The sequence below is a fragment of the Echeneis naucrates genome, chromosome 9 (assembly GCF_900963305.1).
Source record: "Echeneis naucrates chromosome 9, fEcheNa1.1, whole genome shotgun sequence".
Lineage (NCBI taxonomy): Eukaryota > Metazoa > Chordata > Actinopteri > Carangiformes > Echeneidae > Echeneis > Echeneis naucrates.
The window spans coordinates 15,927,993-15,953,217 of NC_042519.1; the positions used below are offsets into that span (position 1 = coordinate 15,927,993).

The following is a 25,225-nucleotide window of genomic DNA, read 5'->3' on the forward strand; positions in this document are numbered from 1 at the left end:
TAAATAGCTGTTAATGTTTGCTGTGCAGCATTAGCAAACCTGGAAAAACTTCAGCAATATATGACCACTAGAGAGCAGCATGATTGATTTGATTCCCATCATGAATATGACTGCAAGTTACTGCTAGTTACCGGTTTCCTCTCAACATCCAAACACATCATGTTCGGTTAATCTGTGACTGTACACTGTCCGTAGGTCAGAGTGTGAGTGGTTGTTGGTCTCTGTCTGTCTCTGTGTGTTTCCCTGTGATGGACTGGCGACCTGTCCACGGTGACCCCGCCCTCACCCAACGTGAGCTGAGATTGGCTCCAGCACCCCCTGCTAGAAGATGGATAAATGGTACGAAGTAATCGCATTACATCAAATCTTGGTTAGAGCATATAGAGGAAAATCAATTTCATTTGCTCTTCACCCCTGTATCGAAGGTCTGTTCATCTGGAAATGATTTCAGAAAAATAAATGTGATATACACTGCTTTGATTTTGCAGAAGCTCAAAGAGAATAATGCAATAAAAATGTATCAAGTATACAGCCATAAAGCGAACATATCAAACATTTTTAAACAAGACAGTGCATGCCCAGAGTTCATATGTAGGTTTTGCAATCAACCTCACCGCAACTTCTACTGAATTTGCTTCGTGGGAGTTGTGTGGGATTAAAAACACGAAAACGAAACAGTAACAGCTACTTGCTGTTAGTGTCCATCTGCATTTCATATATTTCTTGTCTGTAGAATTTTAAAGAAATTTATCAAGGGAATATAATTAATTAGTTAGTTGTTCATATGTCTGAAGTTCAAGTTGATACTGCATAGAAACATACAATGACAAAATTAGACGGGTTTGAGATACTTAATGATAATCTAAGAGCAACTTTGGATGTCTTCTGGCATAAATTGACAGATGACATAAGTCTGATTTAATGTAGTAGAGCTGTCACATCATGATATGGACTACCTGAATAGTTTACCTAACTGTGTTGACTGTTAATAATATAACCAGTAGCAGTATATTACCAAGTGGAAACAGGCCTATGGGTGTAACAGACAAAAGTCTCACACCAGACATATTTCTAAATTCTACAGCCAGAACAACACAAGTAACAATCATTTGAGTGTTAATCCACCCTAAGCAATTGTATAATACTCTCCTCCATGGTGACGATAACTTTGGATGCAAGTACTTATGCACATGGTAGTCTGCAGTAACTGTTGCTGCCCAGGTAGAAAACCCCACAAAGTGACCAAAATGCAAACCGTGCCACCACAGCGAAAAACCAAAAGTCATCAACAATGGGAAATGTTTGCACCTCCTGTACACCAGTCTACGCAGCCATAAAGCTGTTGTGTTGTTCCATCGACGGGAGAACACTGACATACGGCTTGATGCCTCAGTGGTCCAAAAATCTCCATCAGATAGTCCGCTCTGGTCTCCTGAAGAATTTTCACAAAATCCAAACCCAGCTGCGTTATTGAGACATTCACTGATTCTCCAGTGAGAGTAGTACTGAATTCTCAAAACCAACCCAAGAGCCCAAACCCACAGAATATCACAGAGAGCGGCACAAGACGGATCGGGGACGTTGTGTTTTATAAAACAGACCAGACAAAACCTAATTACCTCCAGCAGTAACACCTGCATCAACTGTAGGAAAACCACTCCCAGTGTGTTGGGTGGAGGCTTGTGGCTTATCCCCTGTATAAAGGACATAAACTGGCCATAAGAGCACAGAGGGCCACCAAGCAGTGTGGTGAAACTGAGCAGATAGCTCATAAGTGGTAAAAGCGTCTCACACAATTTCCTTTTGGATGAGGCATTGAATGTGATCATAACTCGTTTCTCCTGGAGGTCCATGGACAGTGAAGTGATCCTCTGAGTGAGCAGCATCAAGGAGGAGAGTGCCAGAAACAATCTGAAAGTACAATCTTAAATCATATTCAGATCACAGAGGAGTCCACTTTGAATTCCTAGCTGTTGTGACAAACACTTACAGCTAATTTCTTTATTCCTAATTGATAGCGTTTGCTCCGGCAGAGCGTGATGTTATCAGAGCACACACTGATGACTTGATATAAGATTAGTACCTGATGCTGACGGGCTCTCGTGAACAGTATTCCCTGTACTGTACAAACAGGTGCCAGAAGGTTTGCCAGAGCATCTGAATGCCAAACACCCAGTTGTGGACAGAGCAGGGAGCAAAGCTCAGGAGCAGGATAAAGACAAAGACTGGGATGAAGAGAAGCACACTGTAGAGACGCATTGTGAAAACTGCCAGGACACACCCTCCGACAGAAAGGACCAGGTACCTGAAGTCAGAAGTTAGCTCAATTAAAAGGTCAGAAAATTCATCAGCAAGTATTTCGATCATCAGTGAAACGCTGGAGGCACTTTTGAAGGAGAAATGCCTCAGCTCCTTTACTGTGGGCGTTAATAATGTTGATCTGATATATTCATAATTTCTATCATTTTAAGCTGGACTGGATTCTTTCTTTGAGAGAATAGGACATTTGGTCTCATCAACAAGGATTCTGGGTGATGGGTGTCTTCCATTCCTTGGTGACACACTGTTGACCAAATGAATTCAGATTCATCAATACTTGTTAGTGTACTGCTGACTGATTTAGTCATATTTTAACTAAATTACAAGTAACTGAAAAAAAAAATTACATCACAGTATATAAAAGTCAAAAACCTTGGTTCTGTGGATCCAGATCCACAAGAGACTTACTGAGTAACGATGTCTTGTAGCACACTAATGCATTACCTGACATATTTTTGAAATGCAATTGACAACAGAATTAAATAAATTATTAAATTGCTGACCTGTAATTACGTACCTGCATGTCATGGGCAAATATCCACATTTAGCTAGAAAATAAAACAGAAACGCAAACGGGAGTAAAACACATTGTTGCATTAACAACTGATGTTGTTCCACCAGCCAGCTGATCAAACCCATATCTGACCCTCCGGTTGAATGTCGCAGAGGAAGAGGCAAAACACTGATAGGAGACATTTGGCGTTGATTGTCCTATTAAAGAGCTGGAATACTTAATTTACCTGGACGACTGTGTTTACCATTCCGCCTGTGGCTGGCATTAGAGTAATCCTTTTGTTTGACACCATTTGGAACTGAGAAACTTCCTGTCAATACATTATTCAGCAACTGTAGCGACCAAGCCCAGCCACACTTTGTCTTTTTACCTTATGTTTTAGTTTTTCCTCTTTTATAAATCAGTTTCTTGTTGTCTTGGTATGGTGGATTCAGTAATACATTGTATAGGCAAACACTTTTTCAAGGTGTGATCAAAATCTGGGTTGCGCATTTTTCTTGTGAACTGTGAAGAGGCTTCCTGTTGGCTCCTAAAAACTGTAAGCACTATTTATTTTCCAGGTATTTATTTTTTAATTGTCTTTTATTATTTGATGATCTGATCTACTTGAACTACTAGTTCATGAGATAGAACAGTTCCTATGCAACTGGTGAGATTGTTGCTTTTGATGCCTAAACCTGTAATGTCTTCACAGGTGTAATCTCTGAGCAGCTCCATCATTTTGTTTCTGCTTTAGTTTGGGCGTCTCCAGAGCGTCAGAGGCCTTTTTACGTGTGTGTGTGCGTGCAGGGGCCCCTGGTCTCATAATGGGCCCCACATCCTGACCTGATACATGTCTGATTTATTACTCAAACAAGCATTCCACGATAAAACAACGAACCTTTGCCTCCCCGTCGGCCTCTCAGCCGCTGTCTAAAGGCTCACGGTGCCGCAGTTGAGCTCTCCGTCCTCCCTGCGGACTTTGAAATATCTCCGGACTGATCCTCGGCGTCTCTCTTCTCGACCCCTTTCTTCTTCTTGGCCGTTGAACCGCAGGCACGTGAGAAAGTTTAGCAGCTGTTTGACCGGGGCTCGTCGCTGCGTCACGCCGCATCTCGCCTCTGATTGGCCCGCTCTTGTGCAACCGTGCAGTTGTATAAACTCTGCAGTTTGAAGGAGTTGGCAGAGACTCCTGCGAGCGGCGAAGCTCTGCTGAGGAGAAGGCTCCGCCGGTTTTTTTTGCGCACACTTCGTTAGAGATGCAGAGCTGCGCCAAGTCCTGGGGCCTCTTCCTGGCCAGGTCGGTGAGTCCCGGCGCTGCGTGCAGGCATCTGAGTGACAAGAGCCGCGTGGTCTGGAAACTTCAGAGCGGGATCCCGACCGGCGGGTCCGGGTCCTCCCTCACACCGGCAGCCCGGGACCTGAGGACGTCGGCGGCCGCCAGCTCCCGGCAGATAGAGAGAATATTACCCAGACATGATGATTTTGCAGAGAGACACATCGGTCCAGGTGAGAGGGAGAAGAGAGAAATGCTGGATGCTCTGGGAGTCGAGGTAAGATCCACTACTCATCATCCCTCCCTCCAAACAAACAAAAAACGCCCTCCCTATTCCAGCATGGGAGCAGATTTTCGCTTTCAGTGTGATATCTGTTAAGAGTTATTTATTCACAGGCACATTTTCGCATTTTTATCAATCTTTTTTTTTTTTACCCCCCCAGTCGATCGACCAGTTGATCGAAAACACAGTACCAGCCTCCATCCGTATGCAGTGGGGAATGAAAATGGATGACCCAGTCTGTAAGTTCAATTTAAATATATTCTTATTAATATTCTAATACTTCCTTTATGGTTTAAAAAATATTGAATGATCTGGCTCGATGCATCCGATAAAAATAACAAATAAAGAGAAAATAAAGAGCCTATTTATCGCACTGTTTTGGGTTCTTTTTTTTTTTGGTTGTTGTGGTTTTTTTTTTTTTTTTTTGCATGGTGAGGTTTTCCCACATTGAAGGGGCGCTAAAAGAGGCCAAGTGAATGGCTGAAATGTAGGTTGCACCTCTATTGTGTGCCGTGGAGCGCACTCCCCGGTTAAGTCTTCCTTTGAACATATTTGGAGTTGTTTTTGCGAAACTCGGCGAGCAGCACCAATCTCCTGTTGGGAAGCCGATGCTCATAGGATGGCAACTGGAGTGTAAAGTTAAGCCTTGAGCTCCGGTCCTAAGTCCAGTTCAATCTGGTTACAGCGTTCACATTACATCACAGCCGAGGGGGTTCCTAATAAGGTGACTTTCCTATGTTGGATGTGTTTTTTTTTTTTTTTTTTTTTCTCCCCCCCCCCCCCCCCTCTCTCCATCTTCATGTGCAATACTATACCATATTCAGCCCTGCTCAGTGTTTATTTCCTGCAGAGAGAGAAAATGGTTTGGTTGTATTTAACAGTTGATGATGATGATGATGATGCTTCAGGACATAAATACTGGGTGCTTTCAAATGCAAATGTATTGTTCCTTGAATGAGGCGTATGTTAATTTGTTGAACTCTGGCTGTCATGATTTAAAGTGTACAGTTGTGCAAAATATAAAAGAATGCAGCAGTACTAGGAAACAAGGTTGAGATCACCATCCCTAATAACATTTTCTAGTCTGAATAATAATCATTAAGTAGGTTTGTTTATTTTGAACTGCAGCTTTAATCAGCAGAATTTTCTGAACCAATAGCTCAAGATAGTAACCGATCCAGCTTATCATTTAACATCACAAAAGCAATGAGAGCTGCTTGTCACATTCCCTTAAAATCCAATAAGGTGATTACACACGTATGGCTTTATTCAACCAGCACCCCCAAACCACAAATTAAACAATTTACTATCATATAAAACAGCAAATCTCACCATCGAGCAGCTGAAAACAGGGGAGTTTTGGCATTCTTGCAAAGAAAAAATACTTAAATGATAAAAAAAAAAAATAAATAAAATTGTTAATAAAAAATGGAATAATGGTTGGATTAAAGGATGTTTCAGCTTTAAAAACTATTGTGATGTGATTAAATTGGCACCCGACCCGAGCTCAGATTCCCACAGGTCTTCTGTTTAATGTGACGTATGTGTGGGAAGACTTAATAAATGCTGACACAGCTGTTTTCAGTAGCCAGCGGCAAGTCGGCATCAAGAAGATATTATTGGAAAGAGAGATAAAGAAGTTACTAATCCTCAGACACAGGTTTTCCCCCATCACCTTTTTGCGCTGATCCGCCTCCTGCCAGTCCCTCCTCTGACTCTGTCGGATTTCATAATGCAATGAACCATGCTGAAGGAACAAACTGGAGGCCATGGTAGTTTTCTGCTTGTTCAGCTTTGGAGGGCTTCAGTTTGCAAAGCCAGGGAGGGATTCTCTCTCCAACAATGGACCTCCTGGATGGTTCTGAATCAGGCTTTTTTTGCTGCCCTGTAGAACTCTGGGACCATGGGAAAGCACTCCTTACTGACACAAACTCACACACATACACACAAAAATACACACTAATAGCTCACCAAGTAATCCTCAATCACATTTCTTCAATATTTATTATTATTATTTATTATTATTATTTTAGTTTTCTGGACACAACCTGTCCTGTCACCTACAAACACTTCTGCAGAGTTGAATGTGCCTTTTTTTTTGTTAGCCTGTCGAAGATGCTGTAAATATCCACTTTTATACTGGCTACAGTCTCTCTCCCCACTGAAGGCTAGAGATGTCTTTCTTCTCTTAAAACGGGAGTAGTCAGGGCTCTCAGCTCAGACGGGCAGCATTGTCCATTCCTTGGAGTTGCTAGGCAGCCAGGAAGGCCAGAGGAATCTCAGTGGTTGGTTGTGCACTGGCTGGGGAACGAGCCGAAATAACTGACCATCAGGAAAGAAACTATACGGTCCTGGTCTTTGTTTTGATGGGTAGAGGGGTTTGAAGCTGACATGGACTGATACGCTTATCAATGTGTTGTCCTCATCTTTTGTCCTTTTTGTTCTTTCCTGTTAATGGAATATTATCAGTCCTATTTGGTGTATTTAGGGCAGCAACTTTTGATTAATTTGGTAAACTGCTCATTTACAGAATATTGATGAAATTGTTAAAAAACAAACAAACAAAATAACACCTCTCCCCTCTTTGTAGACCCAGCATTGGATACTGACTTAACTGATTTCTTTAATAATCAAAATTGATGAAATTTCATCTTCTTACACTTGATGATTTGATTGGTCATGGCAGCTCTCATGTCCATCCTGTTAGCCACTATTTCACATTAGATGCATCAGGCTTGTTCAGCAGATCTTTGGATATCTTATTTTGACATTCTTTGCTATGCTTGATATTTGACAAAATATAAAGTAAAGTTGTTAAATTGTCCTAAATCATGACCATTGTGAGGGTGGGCAGTGTAGATAAAATGTTTTTTATCAATGGAAAGTTCAACTTGTGCCCAGGTAAACAATGAGAGAAAACCTTTGCATAAGCTCTGATTTAGTTGCTTTTATTGTTACCATTATGGTTAGATTGCTTCATTTTAAATATTTTACAGGTGAGAATGAGATTCTGGAGTCTTTACAAAAGATTGCATCAAAGAACAAAGTATGGAGGTCTTACATTGGCATGGGCTACTACAACTGCTCAGTACCACCGCCCATCCAGCGCAATCTCCTGGAGAACGCAGGCTGGTGAGTCCCTCGCCTCAGTTGACTTTCCTACAGAAAAACATTTAGGAAAATTGGACAGTGCCAAGAGGGGACACGCACACGCACACACGCACACACACACACACACACACACACACACACACACACACACACACACACACACACACACACACACACGGTCACAGATTACTATTGATATTTATTGATTAAGTTTGGTTTCTCATGTGGTTTTTAATAGGAAGTGGTGTGATTTGAGACGTCACTCATGTGACATCTGATGAATTACTTCTCACATGCAAAGATTTTCTTTGCCCTCAAACCAAATTGGCAGTCCTTGCCCACATTTTCTCCAAAATCCCAGGATGGGGGAGTCATACAATGCATTCCACTGTCCAAGCTCTTTGAATACCACCAGCTTTGAGCCATTGTGCTCGTGTCCAGACTTGCTCTGCTGATTCACAACATTATCTTGTTCTCAGGGTGACTCAGTACACTCCTTACCAGCCTGAGGTCTCCCAGGGTCGCCTGGAGTCACTCCTCAACTACCAAACAATGATCTGTGACATCACGGGCATGCCTGTGGCCAATGCGTCCCTGCTCGATGAGGGAACGGCTGCTGCTGAGGCCATGCAGCTATGTCACAGGTCTTTACAAGATCACAACTGCAAGCAATGATGTAGAGATCAATCTTGTTACTTAGATTGTGTTTTCAATTTTAATTTATCTACATGAATTAAGCATACTTACTGTAACACCTTGGCCAGTAGCTTCTCTGACAATGTATGCTTAATTCTCACAGGCAGAACAAAAGAAGGACTTTCTACATTGATCCACATTGCCATCCTCAGACAATTGCTGTGGTGCAGACCAGAGCCAAGTACGTACTCCAAGTTATGCATGTACATAAAGATGGACAAGGTGAAAAGTAACATTTACCTTCAAACCCTGTTTGTTCTGTTGCAGCTACATTGGGGTAAAAACAGTGTTGAAGCTGCCTCATGAGATGGACTTTAGTGGGAAGGATGTGAGCGGTGTGCTCTTCCAGTATCCAGACACTGATGGCAGGGTGGACGACTTCACTGCCTTAGTGGACCGTGCACACAAAGGAGGGGTAAGATAAAGATTCAAAGTACAGAAAAAATTTGTGCCCCCCCCCCCCCCCCCCTTTTTTTTTTTTTTTTTTTTTTTTTTTTTTTTTATATATATAATCTCTGCGGTTGAAAATACGGAACTAGCAGAGGTTAAATGTTTCACTGATTCAATTTTAAATTGTTTTTTTTTTTAATATATATAATTATCTGAGTCAAGTTTTCATATCCAAAATCTAAATTTCACTATCAAAGTGTCTCAAGAAAGAACTTGGATGTTTCTTTCCAGAGCAGATCCACCTGAAGTTTTACTACGACACTTATTTTTATATTTCCCTAGAAGAAATTTGCTTTGAAGGTCAAAGTGTGCAGTGTAATATCAAGATTTTTCAGCTTGCAGAGAGTTTTAATAAATTTGGAGGCTGAACACATTCGCCCCTGCAACAATATATCGATTGTAAATCTGTCATGACTGCAAAACTCTAGAAATGAGCCAGAAGAATCTTTTTGTGACCACATTTAGTTTCATAGTTCTCTTCATGTCTCTGTCTTTTTGCAGGCCCTAGCTTGCTGTGCCACCGATCTGCTGGCTCTCTGTGTGCTGCGTCCTCCTGGGGAGTTTGGTGTCGATATCGCACTGGGCAGCTCTCAGAGATTTGGCGTCCCTCTCTGCTACGGTGGTCCACATGCTGCCTTCTTTGCCGTTAAGGACAACCTGGTCCGAATGATGCCTGGCAGGATGGTTGGTGTTACCAGGTGAGATGTACCTCTCTGCCCATTTTGGCATTCTTCAAGCAGTCCTATTGAATAAAGCCAGAATTAAAAAAAAAAAAGGGACACAATAACCAGTTAAGGAAACTTAGGAGCTACATTTGGGGATGAAAAAACGTTAATAACCAAACATTTTCCAGGGATGCAGCTGGTAAGGAAGTATACCGGCTTGCTTTGCAGACCAGAGAGCAGCACATCCGCAGAGACAAAGCAACCAGCAACATCTGCACAGCACAGGTGTGGCCACGGCTCGTAGTCTCTGCCAGTCACTGAATTAATACACTATAATTTATTTAGTTTCTTTTGTTTGTGATCAAACATTTTTGTTCCTGCTGTTCATCCTCATAGGCTCTGCTGGCCAACATGGCTGCTATGTATGCATTATATCATGGTCCTCAGGGGCTCAAACACATTGCTGAGAGGACACACAGCGCAGCTCTAATCCTCGCTGAAGGTAGTTTCTTTCTTTTTATTCTATTTGAAATCCAACTTGCATTCATTCTTCTCATCCCTCTAAGATGATAAGATGATACATATGACCCATTCAACTATGAAAGTAAAAACATTAAAGAAGGGTGTCGATGTTGCCATTTTACCAATGAACCGTGTGTAACTTTTCACTCCCACACTCTCTTTTTTTTTTTTTCCCCAGGTCTGAAGAGGGCGGGACACCGGCTGCACAGTGAAATGTTCTTCGACACTTTAAAGATCAACTGTGGTGTGGCAGCTAAAGACATTTTGGAGCGAGCCGAGCAGAGGCAGATAAACTTGCGTGTCTACACTGAGGGAGTGGTGAGAATGAATCATGATTTAGCTATATTGGCACACTTTAAATTGACATAACTTACATACACGTGGGAAGTGTTTTACCATTGTTGCCAAATCACAAATGGACTGAGGTCATAAATTCGCATGAATCAGAAGCTGTATTCACCTGTTGGGTAATAAGTCATTTTCCCAATGTTCTGAATGCTTTTGGGCATCTGCACCTTTCAAACCAAAATCATTTTTTTAGAGGCAATGTGGTAAACTCCCTGTAATTATCCCCTGTCCTTTCATAGAAATCACTGCTGCTGGGGTCGTTGTTTAGTACAGAGATTCTCAACTGCTGTATCCAATTCCACGCGATTGGAAATCATCAGTTGTGGCCAAAGAAACCAAACAGTGGTTGGGAATCACTGGTTTAGTACACACAACATTTGGGGGTACTTTGGAGTTCAGGAACCTGCCCGAGGACTGACATGCAAACAGGAGGAACCAGACGTGGAACCATCAAGCAGCTGGTTTTTGTGGATGGTCTGCTTTTCCTCCTGAGCCAAAGCCACCTCTGGCCATAAAATACGGACAAGGTGTCCAACCAAATGCTGTAGAAAATGATAATAATCACAACTAACCTGAAAATCTTTGTACCTTTTTTCAAGAAAAGGAAAAAGCTGACCACAATTTCTTCAGTTTTGCACTTGTTACTGTATTGTGGAAAAGAAGTGTTGATTTTTAAATGCTTGTATCTCGACAGCTGGGTGTCTCTCTGGATGAGACGGTCACTGAGAGGGACTTAGATGACTTGCTCTGGGTCTTCGGCTGTGAATCATCAGCTGTATGTTGATTTATTATTCAGTCACTATTTATTGACATTGCGTGTGCCCTCAGGGCATCGAGGTCATTTCAAAACAAAGCGCCAACTGCTTCAATTCAAAATGCAAAAATCTGCAGGAGCTGATTGCTGAGAAGATGAGTGAGCGGGTGAAGGGGATCATGGGAAGTCCTTTCAAGAGGACAAGCAAGTACCTCATGCATCAGGTCTTTAACAGGTTGGTTTGCAGTTAAATTACAACACTGCAGCACTATATCAGCAATAACACACATTGCACAAACATGGTACTGTGTTAAAGCTCTTCTGACATGTTGGGCTACAAAAACAGATCTATAGATTTCATTGACCACAGCAGCACTGTCAAACATGCCACTGATGTTCAAGCCGTTTAATTACTTCCACAATTACGACATTACATAACTGAAGAAAGTACTTTTTCTGTGCTAATCGTTTGACATGAGGCACTTTCTTTAAAGCATTTTAAGTTTTTACTTTTTTTTTTTTTCTCTGCTATTGAACAATAATTAAAACACACTTGTATATGATATAAATGTCGTAAATTGATTTTCAGTGTTCAAAAAATGAGAGCAACTGTGATTTCACTGAGTAATATACAAATGTTTTGGTCACTAAAAATAAAGCCAGAAATAGTTCATTGCAAATCAATAAACTTCAGAGGAAGAGCAGTACACAAGAAAAACACATCTACTTTGTGAGCCTCCTACTCTGGCTAATGATGCTAATTTTGCTTAAAGGTAGCTAGCACCCAGGCCTCAGTGTCAGATATGCCCATAGTCAAACCTGTTTTTCTCTCTCGTCAATCTTCGTCTGCAGTTATCACTCTGAGACCAACATTGTGCGATACATGAAGCGCCTGGAGAACAAGGACATCTCTTTGGTCCACAGCATGATACCACTGGTAAGTCCAACAAGATATTCAGATTTGGAATTTCATCTCACACAATATGTGAGACTTGAGCGTTAAAATTTGGTTTCTTCTTCAGGGCTCGTGCACCATGAAGTTAAATAGTTCCTCAGAACTCATGGTGAGTAATTCAGCAGATCTGATGCCATTTACAGAACTAACTGAATACACCTAAAACCTAAGCAAAACAGTTTGTTGCTAACCTTTCCCCTTTTTAGCCCATCACTTGGAGGGAGTTCGCCAACATCCACCCCTTCGTGCCTTTGGATCAGGCTGAGGGTTACCAGACCCTTTTCAGACAGTTGGAGAGGGACCTTTGTGAGGTGACAGGCTATGACAAGATCTCCTTCCAGCCAAACAGGTAAGAGCACGAACAGATTTCATACCGCTGCCACACATCATGAGGCCTTCATGAACACACATACCTGATCATGAAGCTGATGTAATGATGGATTTTAATTTAAGGCATATTCTAATATCATGGATCCAAGTATAGCAAATGTGGAGAGTCCACCACTTTGGCCCAGACTAAGATACTCCATGAACTCATAGATGAATTGAACAAACATTTGTGGTATCTGCAGAACAGCTTTTGGGCTTCCTTAATGTTCCTGCAGCATGAAGTTAAAAGTTGAATTTGTCAGACACTTTGTTATGTCATTGGACCGCTGTTAGGATGACAGTGCTGGACTGATAACGTGCATTTCTACTAACACCTCTGCCAAAAAATATAAATAAATAAAACAACAAATTTTTGTCTTAAGAGAATAATTTCAGCTTTTATTTAAAAATGTCCTTCCTTAATAGCTTTTTAAACAAATCAAAAGAGTTGACATAAAACTGTTGAATTTTAAAACCTAAAATATGAATGCGCTGAATTAGTCTTCTGTCAATTTGTATAATATATTTTAAACTAGTGAGTTAAAAATGAGATTTTTACTTTTTGAATTATAAGCATAACTGAGTGTTGAAACACTATATATATCTGATAAAGCTCACACCTGTATTAACTATCACCACGTACAGCAGCAGGTTTATGAACACACTCTACTGCATTCGCTCCGCTTTTGGTAATGTCTGCACACTGCTCTTTGAACTGTGCTGAGGTTAGGATGCATGTGTGTGATACATGTGTTTGCCTTTTTTTTTATTTTTTTTTTTTCCCCCCAAGTGGGGCTCAGGGTGAATATGCTGGCCTGGCTGCCATAAAAGCTTACCTGAACTCCAAGGGAGAGAGCTCAAGAACTGTAAGTATAGCACTGTTGAGGGGAAAAAGGTTGAATCGCGCTGCAGTCATGCCAAAATTCAGTTTGAATTAGTGTCATGGAGGAATTAATATGATTTAATAAAACTGCAGGCTCTCATCTGACTCCGTTTGCCAGCGTGTGTTTAGTTGATGGGCTTCAATTTCCAGATTATCTGCACTGCAACCAAATACCACAAAGGATTAAAGGGTTAGGATTACAACCAATTAAATTACCTCAATAACCTCACCAGTAAGAATAGTTGGACATTTTCAAAAAAGTGTTTAAAGGCATTCTGTCTTTTAAAAAAAAAAAAAAAAAAAAAAGAAAAGATAAATGCAGATCAAAAGGATGCAAGTCCCCCCTGAAAGCAGAACATTTCTTTGCTATTCTTAGATATACGCTCCATCAATTTAGCCACAGGTCTGATAAGTAAGAATGAGTCAGGTTTATTGTTCATGCCTGCAACTGGTTTCAATAATGCTTGTTAGAAATTACTTCAGTATTCTTGCATGCTGATTGGCGGTAGCTCAAGGGCAAGGCGAGATAACGCACTACATCAGATTAAAGACTGGCTGACACAGGTATTCTTGTCTGTTACTGTTATTTGGCCTTTTTTAATAGCTCTCTCATAAGCACATCTTAGATAGTGGGCTGATCCCTTGAAACAGTCAAGGTCCAAACTAACAACCGTTTGTGCAAACAAAGGGGCTGAAAACACAGATGCCACGCCAGGTTGCCTGCTTCCAAGATTCCATATTTGGAGGTTTCAAGACTTTGACAAACGACTGGCTTGACAAAACATTACTGTGGCCGTTATATCAGCGACTTCCACTTATCAGTTACCTAATCACAGGTCTTGTTGTCCCAGTTCCCTTGTGGGACAAGCTTGCAAAATGTCAAAAGTTACCCTAATAAGGGATAAGATCAATTAGTAACATGAAGGCAGGTTATGCGTGAGTACCAGTGCTGGATATCAACTGGATTGAAATTCAACCAAAATATTTTAACCCACACAGACTGAATTCTGTTCTTAAAAGTAGTCATAATTTCTATTTTTATTAATTTTTTTTAAAAATATACACTACCAGTCAAAAGACACACTTTCCTATTCATTTGAATGAGAAAGTGTATCCAAACTTTTGACAGGTAGTGTATAGACTTGGTCATTCTACAGCAAAGCTGTTGTGTCCTTAGTATTTATTTACCATAAGGACGTGTCCATGTGTCAACAGTTTTGGCCCGACTGTTTTGGTTTTGAATTATCTGCTGATGACTAATGATGATGATGATGATGATGATGATGATGGTGGTGGTGGTGGTGGTGGTGGTAATAATAATAATAATGATAATAATAATAACGATAATAATAATAATAATCACCCAAAAATCGTTTGTTTCAGGTCTGTTTGATTCCTAAATCTGCTCATGGCACCAACCCAGCAAGTGCTCAGATGGCTGGCATGAAGGTTCAGGTGGTGGAAGTCGATAAGGATGGCAACATTGACCTGGCACACCTTAAAGCCCTGGTGAGAGTTAAACTCTTTGTTTTAACACGAGCTATTTTAACAAAGGTCTCCTCCTTCTGGATGGTAACCCACCTTGATTGTTGGTGATTTGCAATCAGTACCTTTCACTCCCAGGGTGCTCAACCATAATTTAATTTTTAATCAATAATTTTCTCTGGGCCAACTCCTGTCCTCCCTCAAAGGTGGATAAACACAAAGCGAGTCTGGCGGCCATGATGGTCACCTACCCCTCCACCTTTGGGGTGTTTGAGGAGCATATCAGAGATGTCTGCGATCTCATCCATGACAACGGTGGCCAGGTGTACCTGGACGGTGCCAACATGAACGCCCAGGTGAGAGAAGCAGCAACAGTGTGATATTTCTGCCGCGATATGTAGACATGCCACTGCCGTTCATTAGTAAATTATTACACGTGCAATCTACTGGCTAATAGAATAACGGTTTAAAGGTGGGTGTTATCTTGCAGTAAGTAGGCAAACTTTATCTTTATAATATGCAGATGATAGTTTTTATGCCACTACATGTTTTTTTTTTTTTGCCTCTTTATGATCAAGAACAATGCAATGCAGGGGTGGCATCAATTTAAAGTTGTTGTAAGATTGTAAATTTTTAACTATTTCTAAATGGGTGTTTTTGATGGGCTTGGTCCCAGATGGTCCTTCTAGGCCCTCATAAGTGACTTAAAGGATTTGCCAGTTACAGCTTCTGATTCAAACTAACAAACGTTGAAGGAAAAAATTTAAACATCACAAAGCTAAACAAATTTCAAGGCTATGAGCTTCAAAAAAGGTTTGGAAATGAAAATGAATGAATTTTTTTTTTTTTTTTTTTTTTTTTTTTTTCTTCCCTTGCCCGTTTTCCAGGTGGGCCTGTGTCGTCCTGGAGATTATGGCTCTGACGTGTCTCATCTGAACTTGCACAAAACCTTTTGCATTCCTCACGGTGGAGGTGGGCCGGGCATGGGTCCAATTGGCGTGTAAGTCAGAATAACAGCGGGAAAAATAATACAATGCAAGACTGTTGGCAAAAGGAACAAATGCCAGTTTGTTGTCTGTGCATTCAAATATTTACGTCAGTGTTAGATATCCAAGATCAGCTGCCTCATTTCCACCATGCAGATCTCTGCATGTTTACAGCCAGCTGCTTTTCACATGTTGAATCTGACTATATGTTACTGCGATGTTCACCAACCTCTCACCAGGAAGGCCCACCTAGCCCCGTTCCTGCCGAGCCACCCGGTGGTTCCCATGCAGTCGGTCAACCAGTGCAGCTCACTGGGCACCATCAGCGCTGCCCCCTGGGGCTCCAGCGCCATCCTGCCAATCTCCTGGGCTTACATTAAGGTCAGCTGTAGCAATGCTTCAACGACGCCTTTATGGTTTGGCACCAAACCAGAACTCTGTGAAAAATATCATGAAGGACACAAATGTAGTAGTAAGTGCAATTCTGAAGTTAAAACATACCGACAGATTTGTGGGGGAAATAGTGAGATGCAAGAACAAATGGGACGATCCAGAGGTTGTTAGAAGAGATGTCCCAACAGTGTAACAGTCTGAATTCAGACGATTTTTATCATTTGACGATCTCCAGAATTATCTTCACTTTTATTCTGAAGTCGTACCAAGTCAAAGGCAACAAAATTTTTGTGTGTTTTAAATATTTTCTCGCTAAATTACAACACATTTCAACATCTTTGGGTCTTCACGTGTTGTCACATATGAACTAAAATCACTCAGCCAGTGTGACTTTGAGTTATGGTCAAGGGAGAAATTCCAGCGTTTGATTGTTAGGAGCTAATAAGTGTTATCAGGACACACTGCTGTTCAGGACAAAGTGCTCTGGATGGGTAAGATGTGGATATTCAAACAAAAAAAAAAAAAAAAAAAGGTTCAGCTTGATAGTTTGAAATACAGAGAAGTTGGAAAGAACATGCTGTTCAAGTCAGTTATCAGTCATCAAGGTCAAATAACAATGTCAAGAGAGTAAACCTTAGTAAAACCTAAGATATGAGTAATGCAGAAATCACGTGTAAAGGGATTTTTTTTATTTTTTTTTTTAATGGGAATAATTACGGAATGTATTAATATTAGTTCAATCACATTTTCTTTTGATTGGCTAACCTTAAGTTCCGACTTCACTCCTGTGCTGTTTAGATGATGGGATCCAAAGGGCTGCTTCATGCAACGGAAGTGGCCATCCTCAATGCTAACTACATGGCCAAGCGTCTGGAAGGTCATTATAAAATCCTCTTCAGAGGCAGGCAAGGTACGCCACTCTTCTATCACTGTGTGTTGATCTAAATCTCGACATTTCCAGCTGTCGTTTTGAAAGCTTGATGCCTTTTTATTGATGCAAGCTTCTTCTTTTGAACAGGTTTTGTAGCCCACGAGTTCATTCTGGATGTGAGACCGTTTAAGAAGACGGCCAATATTGAGGCTGTTGATGTGGCAAAGAGGCTGCAGGATTACGGTATGTCTGTCTACATCTTGTACCTTAGTGTGGTTTTTTTTGTTTTGTTTTTTTTTTAAACCCATATAAGCAACGCAGACTGAATCTGACTTGCATGTTTTTGTCTTTTTGTGTGCTGGTGTCCAGGTTTCCATGCACCCACCATGTCATGGCCAGTGGCAGGAACACTCATGATCGAGCCCACAGAGTCAGAGGACAAGGCTGAGATGGACCGGTTCTGTGATGCCCTGCTTGCCATTCGCCAGGAGATCGCAGACATTGAGGAGGGGAGGATGGACTCCCGCATCAACCCCCTCAAAGTATGCTAACTTTTTCTTTTTCTTTTGAATCGGCCAGGCCGGTCCATATTTTCACTGTAACAGCTGCGACATCAACCATCTGATCTTCTTGTTTCTGTATGCAGATGGCTCCTCATTCTCTGGCATGTATCTCATCCTCCAACTGGGACAGACCTTACTCCAGGGAATTTGCTGCTTTTCCCTTGGTAAGTGTCCTGGCATCTCTCCAATCCCCCTCGCACACCCTGGCGAAACTTTACTTTCTTGCAAAAGGTGCATTGGATAAGAAATTCATGGTCTTTATTGCCCCCTAGTGGTGAGAGGTATGAATGGCAACAGCACTGGGGCACAATTTCAAATAGGACAGTGGCCTCTATGAAGTACCTGGAAATATTCAGATTTTTTTAAATAAATGTGAATAAAAATAGAGGAAATAATTGACAGATTAGTTCATCTAATTAGAAGGGCCAGATTCTTTCAAAGTAAAAAAAAAAAAAAAAGGTTGCTGAAACCACTGAAACTAACTATACAGTAATATTTCTGCTTTTGTGCCCGCTTCTGATAAACTCACCTGTTCCCTGTTTGAATGCCTCACAGTAAATCCCTTTGAGCTTTGTATTTTGGTAACTTTCACACTCCTTATCTCTCCCTTTCTTACCTTACAGCCCTTCATAAGGCCCGAGACCAAATTCTGGCCAACCATCTCCAGGATTGATGACATCTACGGCGACCAGCACCTCGTATGCACCTGCCCACCGATGGAGGTCTACGAGTCCCCATACGAGGAGAAGAGAGCGTCGTCATAGATGCTTCCTTCGGTCCAGCCTAAGATCTAAGCACTCAACTCAGACTTGAAAAGGTTGCGGACTCAGTTATGATGCGAGAGAGGGACGGTAAAGCCTAAAAATCACTACTTTGCAAGTTAGCCTGGGCAGATGAATTTCTGTGTCCATCCAAGTGTGATGCTCTTATTCTAGATGTAGTTTAATAAATTTCAATGACCTTTGCTGACTTTTCCATAGAATAATAGTCTATATTATTATGGTTGGTCAAAACAAGCAAAAATGTCTTCTTGGGACAAAACGAACTAGACTGTCTGGCTGCTGTTTTCTTCCTTGTCTGCCAGGTTTTTTAGGTTTTTGATGATTTAATACTTCTACCCTTTAGTGTCTTGTAAATTGATGCCCTCACATGGAGCCTGCAGTAATGCAAAAGAGCCTACGAGCACTTTCCGATTGCAGTGGGAACAGCCCTGAGCATTAGCCTACTTATCTCCAAAGGGTGTCAAGTCTGCAAGTTGGATGTTGGGACTGGGCTTTGTCTGATTGCACCCGCTTTACCGGGTTGTTTTTGAACTTTAATGGACCAAAGGTGCAACTTCAGAGTCCACTCCGTCACACACCTCTGAAATACTGTGCTTTGAGCGGCGTACAGGAAAATTTTGCTTCCCAGCATCGTACAAAAATGCCCTTGGTGCCTCTATTCTCTTGTGTAAAATAGTTGCATTTACTTTCCCCATTTTCTTTTCCAAACATGACACTATGAAACTATAGGAGTTAGTGTCCTTTTAGGCTTTTGTTAATATGCATCGATACTATGAAAATGTTTTTAAGTATGTTGTGACAGTTGTTGGCTACATAGCAGATAGTCTTGATGTTTAATTTTAAATGAAATATTTTCTAATCTAATTGTTCTGTAGAAAAAATGTATGTATTAAACATGCCTAAGTGTGTATGTCTGATTGTGACATTAAGTTGCATAACAGTTCTTTAACCCCTCAGCGATTTATACAGCACATAGCACAGATTCCTAAAAGACACCACAAATATCTCATCCTGATATCAGTTTCAGTTGGCAGTGGACACCGCCTGAAAGTTTGCCCTGGTGATTTGGTTCTCCTAAAGCTAAAGGCAGACCTTCCTTTTGCTTTGAGAGAACTAAACCAAAAACACTGGAGGCAGGAAAAATCAGACATGAGTGTAGCAGTTTGTAATACATTTTTCTTTTTAACTGTTACCAGAGCTGGTGACATGAAAAAACGGAGGTATCGAGAATCTGATATCTCAATAAAACCATCAAGACATCCTTAAAAGTACATTTTTTAGAAGTATGTAGGTGAGGAAATGAGTCAGCAGGAACTGGCATTACAGTACTTCATTAACAACAGCTATCTAACTCAGATTATCTTTCAACCTCCTTAAACCTCTAGTGATTGGAAAGAACTGATTTGAATGGAGAAAGAATAAAACTCATAAAAGCAACAGTGCACCGATAGTGAAAGTCTTTCAGCACCATTTCCACGATCCCTGTGTCACAGAAAATTGATACTTGAAGGCATCAGAGAAACCTGAACTGAAACCTTTCCCATATATGTTTAACAGTCATGGTAATATACAGGAGTCGTACATCTTCAAAGAAATACTTGTGCACTATGCTTGTGCTTTTTCCAAAATCATTCATCATCTTTGGGGGAAAAAAATTGCCTTAGTGGAACACACACAAAAAAAGCATGAATGATTCAGTCATTGCTTCATCAAATAATACTGATCCTATTACTGTCACCCTCCTCATGTCATTGACTAAAGTCTCTTTATGGGACATGGTCTTTAAAAAATACTAAATATGCCTAAATATGCCTTTATTTAAAATACGCATTGCTTTTCTTGCTGGTAATTTGTTCAGAAGCTGTGGTCCTTCAAGGGAAAAAGAAAGTGGAGCTTGCTGTGAATGAATTGCATCTTAAAGAGAAAAACTAGACGATTGTCTGACTGACATCTGCCTCAACCTTATGTTTGGCAATCAGGTGAAAATGTCACTTGGCTTGTCCTATTTCCCAGCCCTCCAGTTGGCCGGCTGCCGGACAAACGTCGGCCTCAAGGGCTTCTCTCTTCTGTACCAGGCGGTCAACGAATACGACAAACACAGCTGATGTAATGAGGCACAGACCTGAGAGGTAGAAAGCGGTGCTGTAGTCGTTTGTTTCATCCACCAGCCAGCCTAACAGGAAGAACAAAAAAGATCAAACATTTGTCCCAGAGCTGATCAATAAATGATGGGTTATATTGATTCATACAGATTCATCTGTTAAATCTAGAGCGGTTATTCAACTAATCCTTACAGAGCTGTCACCAGAAAGAAAAGAAAAAAGTCTAAGTGATTGGAATACCTTAACATAACTCTACCATGAAGAATATAATTCATAAAAGAACAAGGCATCTGACAAATATTTAACAGAAGAGAACATGACATAAATTTATACTAATTAATTCACTTAAATGTGAGAGGCTCAATTCTGAATGTGTATATTCTCACTCCTCCAGGTCGGCTGCAACTGGATTTAGGATTTAGGATCGTCAGACGTTTCGCCTCCTTATCCCAGGGGCTTCATCAGGGGAACAAACGACAGTCGTCGTGGTCATTGGCTGCCTGAATCTGACCTCATGTGACTCCAACGACCACAATGACTGTCGTTCACCAGTGGGCCCTTAACGACGGCCGTTCACTGGAGGCCTCACATGACTATCAATGGTCAGTGAAACTTCACTAATGAGATGCTGTTCGCCAGGAGCTGTGTGAACACTCCCACAGAGTGGGTCCAACTCCACTGTTTGCCAGACTGGTGAGGACTAGTCAGACTGATGTGTTCCAAACCGATGAAGCCCCTGGGATAAGGAGGCGAATCGTTTTTGACAAACCTAAATACGAAGTCCAGTTGTGTTTGATTCAATTGTTGATCAAAAACAAAACTGAGCAGGCCCGTGAAGGAATATTTAGGACAATGCCAACTTTCCTTTCCCAAAAGAAATACGGAAGCATGTGAGCATTGAGCTTATTCACTTGTGCTGCCATATTCAGTCTCGCACTGGGATGTATTTATTTACTTTTTGTGCCTGACTTCTCACCTGCAGCTGGTGGGCCGATGAAACCACCAACACTCCTGAAAAGCATAAAGATCCCCAGTCCGCTGTCGAATCCCTCCAGCGATACAATGTCCACAATGGAAGTGACATGAATGGCCACCACGCAGCCAAACAGGAAGCCGTAGAGCAAGGCGAAGACCACGATGGACCAGTAGTTGTGGCTTATCGGCAGCAGCAGGAGCACGACCCCGAGCAGAGTGACCACCATGGTGAGCAGCTGCAGGTTCCTCAGGATCCTCATGTTCGCTACCCAACCACAGATCAACCTTCCAACCAGGTCAGCCAGCGCCAGGACAGAGAGGATCAAGGCGGGCCAGTACTTATCCATCCCCACACTGTGGGCAAACGGCACTAAGAAGAGAGGCGGAATATAGAAACCTGCTGCCGCAAATATGGCAAACAGGATGTAAAGGAAGAGTTCAGGCTTCCTCAGCAGGGCACACTGGAAGATAGCCTTCCTCTTTGGTGGATTGACCTCTAAATGGTCTTTGGCTTTTTGGACTGAGTGCTGGTTCGTCTCCAGAGGTCTCATGAGAGCACCGCACACACACAGGTTGAGCTGAAGGCCTCCGATGATGAGCAGGGCGCCCTGCCAGCTGTATGTCTCAATGAGCCACTGGAAGAAGGGGCTGAACATCATGGCGAAGACACACTCCCCTGAGCTAGCGATGGCGTAGGCAATGGGACGCCACCGCACAAAGTAGTGGCTTACCATGCTGTTGGCAGGGATCCACGAGAAGGAAATGCCCGTTCCTACAAACAGTCGATGTCAAACTTTAACCACACAATTTTCTTACATTTTTTAAGCCCTCAAAGAAGACTAGAGGCAAAACAAATTGTTAAAAAGCAGTAAAAATTTGGCATTCTCCCTTTAAATCACATCAGTTAACAAAATAGTTGAAGATAAACTTTTTGTCACTCAGCCCATAAATACATTTACTCTACTGTAGCTCTAACAAGCGGCGGAAGAGTTGCTCTACAGCACTGTCTTTTTGTCTCTCGTGAAATACTGTGTGCTCTGTGAAGCACTTTGAACAAACCTGATTTTATTCTCTGCAGATCACATTCCATCTTAACCCTTAGTAACACCTGCTGTCAGCCATAAAAAATGATGGGAGGCTATTTGCGCCAAGAAACAATGCAAAGCATGTTTTTATGGCTACTTGTTATCTCCGCAAAATTGATGTTCAAGCTACATTAAGGCATGCGTGCACATAATGAAATGACAAACTAGCTCCAGATCGCTGATGAGTCAATCAAAAACAGCATCAGAATGGAAAATATTTAGTAGATCACTGGTTCCCAAGCCTTTAGTCCAGAAACACTGGAGTGTGCACTACCTTGCATGATTCCCATGGTGAGATAGAGCCAGGGCAGACTGAGGTCAAGTGATGCCAGCAACATCCCAGAGGCAGTGAGCAGGCCTCCGACGATGATGACCACTCGCTGAGATAACTGTAAGGTCAGCGCGCTGGCTACAGGAGCTGAGGAAAGGACAAAAACAAGACTGGCTATTAAAAAAACAACTTGAGTTAAGAACACATTTTAATCTTTGGGACAAAAACCGCTTTTTTACCTCCCAGGTGAAACATGGCAATGGTAGTGGAGGTGACCCAGGAGGTGGTGCTGGTCAGGACCCCGAAGTGGCTCTGGATGTCCCGGAAGAAGATGCCGAAGTTCTTGAGGACGGCAGCAGTGAGACCCATGATGAAAAAGGCCGACGTGACGACCACCCAGCCATAACTGCCGTCAGGAGGTGCAGCTCTGCTAGTCTTCATCTTCATTAGCTAATCTGCAGGCTGGTCTCCTGCCTTCACTGTAAGATTGTGATGTGATGAATGGATAACCCTTGAGGGCAGAGCTCATGGAAATATCCATGCAAAATTCACAGAGATACACAAACCGGCAGGGATGACTGAAGCCACACAGACATTGACAATGGTGCCAAACAAGTCTCTAACTAAATATATATTACTTTGTATTAAAAATTACTTTTGTTTGTTAAAAAAACAAAAACGAAGAATAGCTGCAATAGATTGCCACATTATTTTAGTGGCACTCACTTAAAAAAAAAAAAAAGCCTGAGTACTTCTTGCAACACTGAACACTGGTTCTGGTGTACCATTTGTTTAGTTCAAAAGTCATCCATCTAAAATTACACAGCGACCATGTTATATCCAACTCCCAAGAACGCATTTTAATTTCCACCCCCTTACAACGCCAAGAATAAATCAACTGACTGGATAAATTTCATTTTTAATCATGCTTTAGATTTACAAGATCAAACCCTGGGTACACCACATTACAATAAACAAACAAAGAAACATCACAGAAGCAGGCATTAGAATTAAATTTTACTTTAATTCTACAGAGTGCTCTGTGTACTACGGCTTTAAAACGCACCACTATTTTTTTGGGATCTAACAATAATAATCTAAAATGGCACTCCGGTTAATTACCCATGTTTGAAGCGAATAAGACATTTATAACATTCAAGCTTACGTTTTCTCCCACCTGGTTAAACTCCTTCGCGGCTCGTCCTCGACATTTATGTTCTTTGTTCTGCTACAAACATTTGTAGTGCGGTGAAGCGGTCAGGCCCGCTGCGCTCTTATTCTGAAGTTTAAGGTAATGTCATCGCCACCCCAGCAGAAGGCTTAAAGGTTTTAATTCGGTCTCAGTTTTACCGCCATGTCACTAAAAAACACAGCCAGCCAACGCTGCCACTACTTCAGGGAGCTCCACAACTAAAAGCATCACGACCGAGTCCGAAGTCAAACGACCCGCAGCCCTGAAGAGACGGAGATATCACGTTTGGCTCTGAGTGAAGCTACTGCCAATACGCAGCGTATGCAACTTCCGGATTTCAAAATAAAGCGGTGAAAGTCCTCTATCATCCATATATTAAAATGCTTCCTGCACCAATTTTGAAAACGTGAAATGTCATTAAGAAAACTGAAAACATGGGCAGGTTGTCGACTTCAAAACAAAGGAATTACAGAAGGAATGTAAAGTCAACTTTTATCACTTAACTTTATCAATTAATTAGCACTCACTCACTGTTTCTGGAGGACAAACAGAAAAACAGGGCTTTCAGATGAATGCTGCAGGTTTCCTGTCTGCTTGTTAACTTAATGCCCCACCTTGTGACCTGAAAATACTTCTAACAAAACATTTAATAAACACTTTATTCAAAAAATGATAATTGAAAAATGATGATTGATAACTGTGACGCACATACCAAGTCTATGGAAGATAAAATTAAAACCAAGAAACAAAACAACAACCTGATGTTTCAATGTGGCCACCAGATTATTTATTCATTGCAACACATCTTTACTGAACAGTAGGTAGGTTCCCAACAAGACCCCTCCAACCAAACGCTCCAAAGCAATTCAGCAAACCTCAATCTGAAGAAAGCAATGACCATGGCACGCTTAAAAAATCGTGACAACTACATGGCACGTGAGGATGAAAGGTGGCGCAAACAAGGTCACACACAACAAAGGCCGATAACATCAATTCCACTGGAGCCAACACACAAGCAGCCAAATAAGTGGATACCACTGTTAAAAGATGCAACAAATGTCACAAAACTAATGTTGCTGCACTTACCCACAGCAACTGACGTGAAGGGACCAATTACAAAGTTGCAGCCACACCACAGCAGCAACACACAAAGAGACAGCAAAAGTGAACTGTTACTATCACAACACCAAAGAGACACTGTTGTAAATAAATGGGTCAAACAGCAACACACACACTGACCTGAGGAAGCCTAACCCAGCACATTCAGATTTCACCGTACACACACAACTGCATTTAAACAAAACTGTGATGTACGAGTGACCAAACAATAAGTGGACTGCAGCTCCAGTGACACAAACTGGTTTCAATGTAGTCAACCACTACACACACACTGTTA

The 25,225-nt window shown here is 41.6% G+C and overlaps 3 protein-coding genes across 6 annotated transcripts; 1 reads left to right on the plus strand and 2 right to left on the minus strand.

The window, feature by feature from the left end:
- Positions 1 to 29: 29 nt before the first annotated feature.
- gldc (glycine dehydrogenase (decarboxylating)) lies at positions 30 to 19,112 on the plus strand. 4 transcript variants are annotated; one of them, XM_029509909.1, is made up of 27 exons: positions 30 to 339; positions 2,134 to 2,334; positions 3,691 to 4,365; positions 4,532 to 4,610; positions 7,368 to 7,503; positions 7,962 to 8,126; positions 8,282 to 8,359; positions 8,446 to 8,593; positions 9,130 to 9,326; positions 9,482 to 9,578; positions 9,690 to 9,795; positions 9,994 to 10,133; positions 10,858 to 10,938; positions 11,055 to 11,152; positions 11,770 to 11,854; positions 11,940 to 11,981; positions 12,079 to 12,221; positions 13,032 to 13,107; positions 14,508 to 14,633; positions 14,816 to 14,965; positions 15,497 to 15,609; positions 15,835 to 15,976; positions 16,787 to 16,898; positions 17,007 to 17,102; positions 17,229 to 17,401; positions 17,506 to 17,586; positions 18,046 to 19,112. In XM_029509909.1, exons 3-27 carry the CDS (start codon positions 4,072 to 4,074, stop codon positions 18,184 to 18,186), a joined length of 3,099 nt encoding a protein of 1,032 aa, XP_029365769.1. In that variant the 5' UTR covers positions 30 to 339; positions 2,134 to 2,334; positions 3,691 to 4,071; the 3' UTR covers positions 18,187 to 19,112. The 4 variants fall into 4 exon arrangements, with proteins under 4 accessions (XP_029365769.1, XP_029365770.1, XP_029365767.1 ...); XM_029509910.1 differs by having other exon boundaries at positions 2,134 to 2,301; positions 4,304 to 4,365; XM_029509907.1 differs by having other exon boundaries at positions 2,134 to 2,301; positions 18,046 to 18,186.
- mboat4 (membrane bound O-acyltransferase domain containing 4) lies at positions 796 to 2,476 on the minus strand. Its single transcript, XM_029509924.1, has 4 exons — positions 2,084 to 2,476; positions 1,793 to 1,911; positions 1,620 to 1,694; positions 796 to 806 (listed from the first exon to the last, which is right to left on the minus strand). Exons 1-4 carry the CDS (start codon positions 2,365 to 2,367, stop codon positions 796 to 798), a joined length of 489 nt encoding a protein of 162 aa, XP_029365784.1. The 5' UTR covers positions 2,368 to 2,476.
- Positions 19,113 to 19,419: 307 nt separating the features above from the next.
- LOC115049303 (monocarboxylate transporter 13) lies at positions 19,420 to 24,029 on the minus strand. Its single transcript, XM_029511396.1, has 5 exons — positions 23,803 to 24,029; positions 22,877 to 23,116; positions 22,641 to 22,784; positions 21,283 to 22,053; positions 19,420 to 20,377 (listed from the first exon to the last, which is right to left on the minus strand). Exons 2-5 carry the CDS (start codon positions 23,082 to 23,084, stop codon positions 20,193 to 20,195), a joined length of 1,308 nt encoding a protein of 435 aa, XP_029367256.1. The 5' UTR covers positions 23,085 to 23,116; positions 23,803 to 24,029; the 3' UTR covers positions 19,420 to 20,192.
- Between the last annotated feature and the right edge of the window lie 1,196 nt (positions 24,030 to 25,225).

Excerpts from the sequence above, each read along its gene's own strand:
- mboat4 (XM_029509924.1), bottom strand. The coding sequence starts at position 2,367 with ATGATCGAAATACTTGCTGATGAATTTTCTGACCTTTTAATTGAGCTA. Across the intron at positions 1,912-2,083 it reads CGAGAGCCCGTCAGCATCAG|ATTGTTTCTGGCACTCTCCT; the intron begins GTACTAATCTTA and ends TTGTACTTTCAG. Across the intron at positions 1,695-1,792 it reads CTCATCCAAAAGGAAATTGT|GGGATAAGCCACAAGCCTCC; the intron begins GTGAGACGCTTT and ends TCCTTTATACAG.
- gldc (XM_029509909.1), top strand. The coding sequence starts at position 4,072 with ATGCAGAGCTGCGCCAAGTCCTGGGGCCTCTTCCTGGCCAGGTCGGTG. Across the intron at positions 7,504-7,961 it reads CTCCTGGAGAACGCAGGCTG|GGTGACTCAGTACACTCCTT; the intron begins GTGAGTCCCTCG and ends TCTTGTTCTCAG. Across the intron at positions 16,899-17,006 it reads CCTCTTCAGAGGCAGGCAAG|GTTTTGTAGCCCACGAGTTC; the intron begins GTACGCCACTCT and ends TCTTTTGAACAG.
- LOC115049303 (XM_029511396.1), bottom strand. The coding sequence starts at position 23,084 with ATGAAGATGAAGACTAGCAGAGCTGCACCTCCTGACGGCAGTTATGGC. Across the intron at positions 22,785-22,876 it reads TGCCATGTTTCACCTGGGAG|CTCCTGTAGCCAGCGCGCTG; the intron begins GTAAAAAAGCGG and ends TCCTTTCCTCAG. Across the intron at positions 22,054-22,640 it reads CACCATGGGAATCATGCAAG|GAACGGGCATTTCCTTCTCG; the intron begins GTAGTGCACACT and ends GACTGTTTGTAG.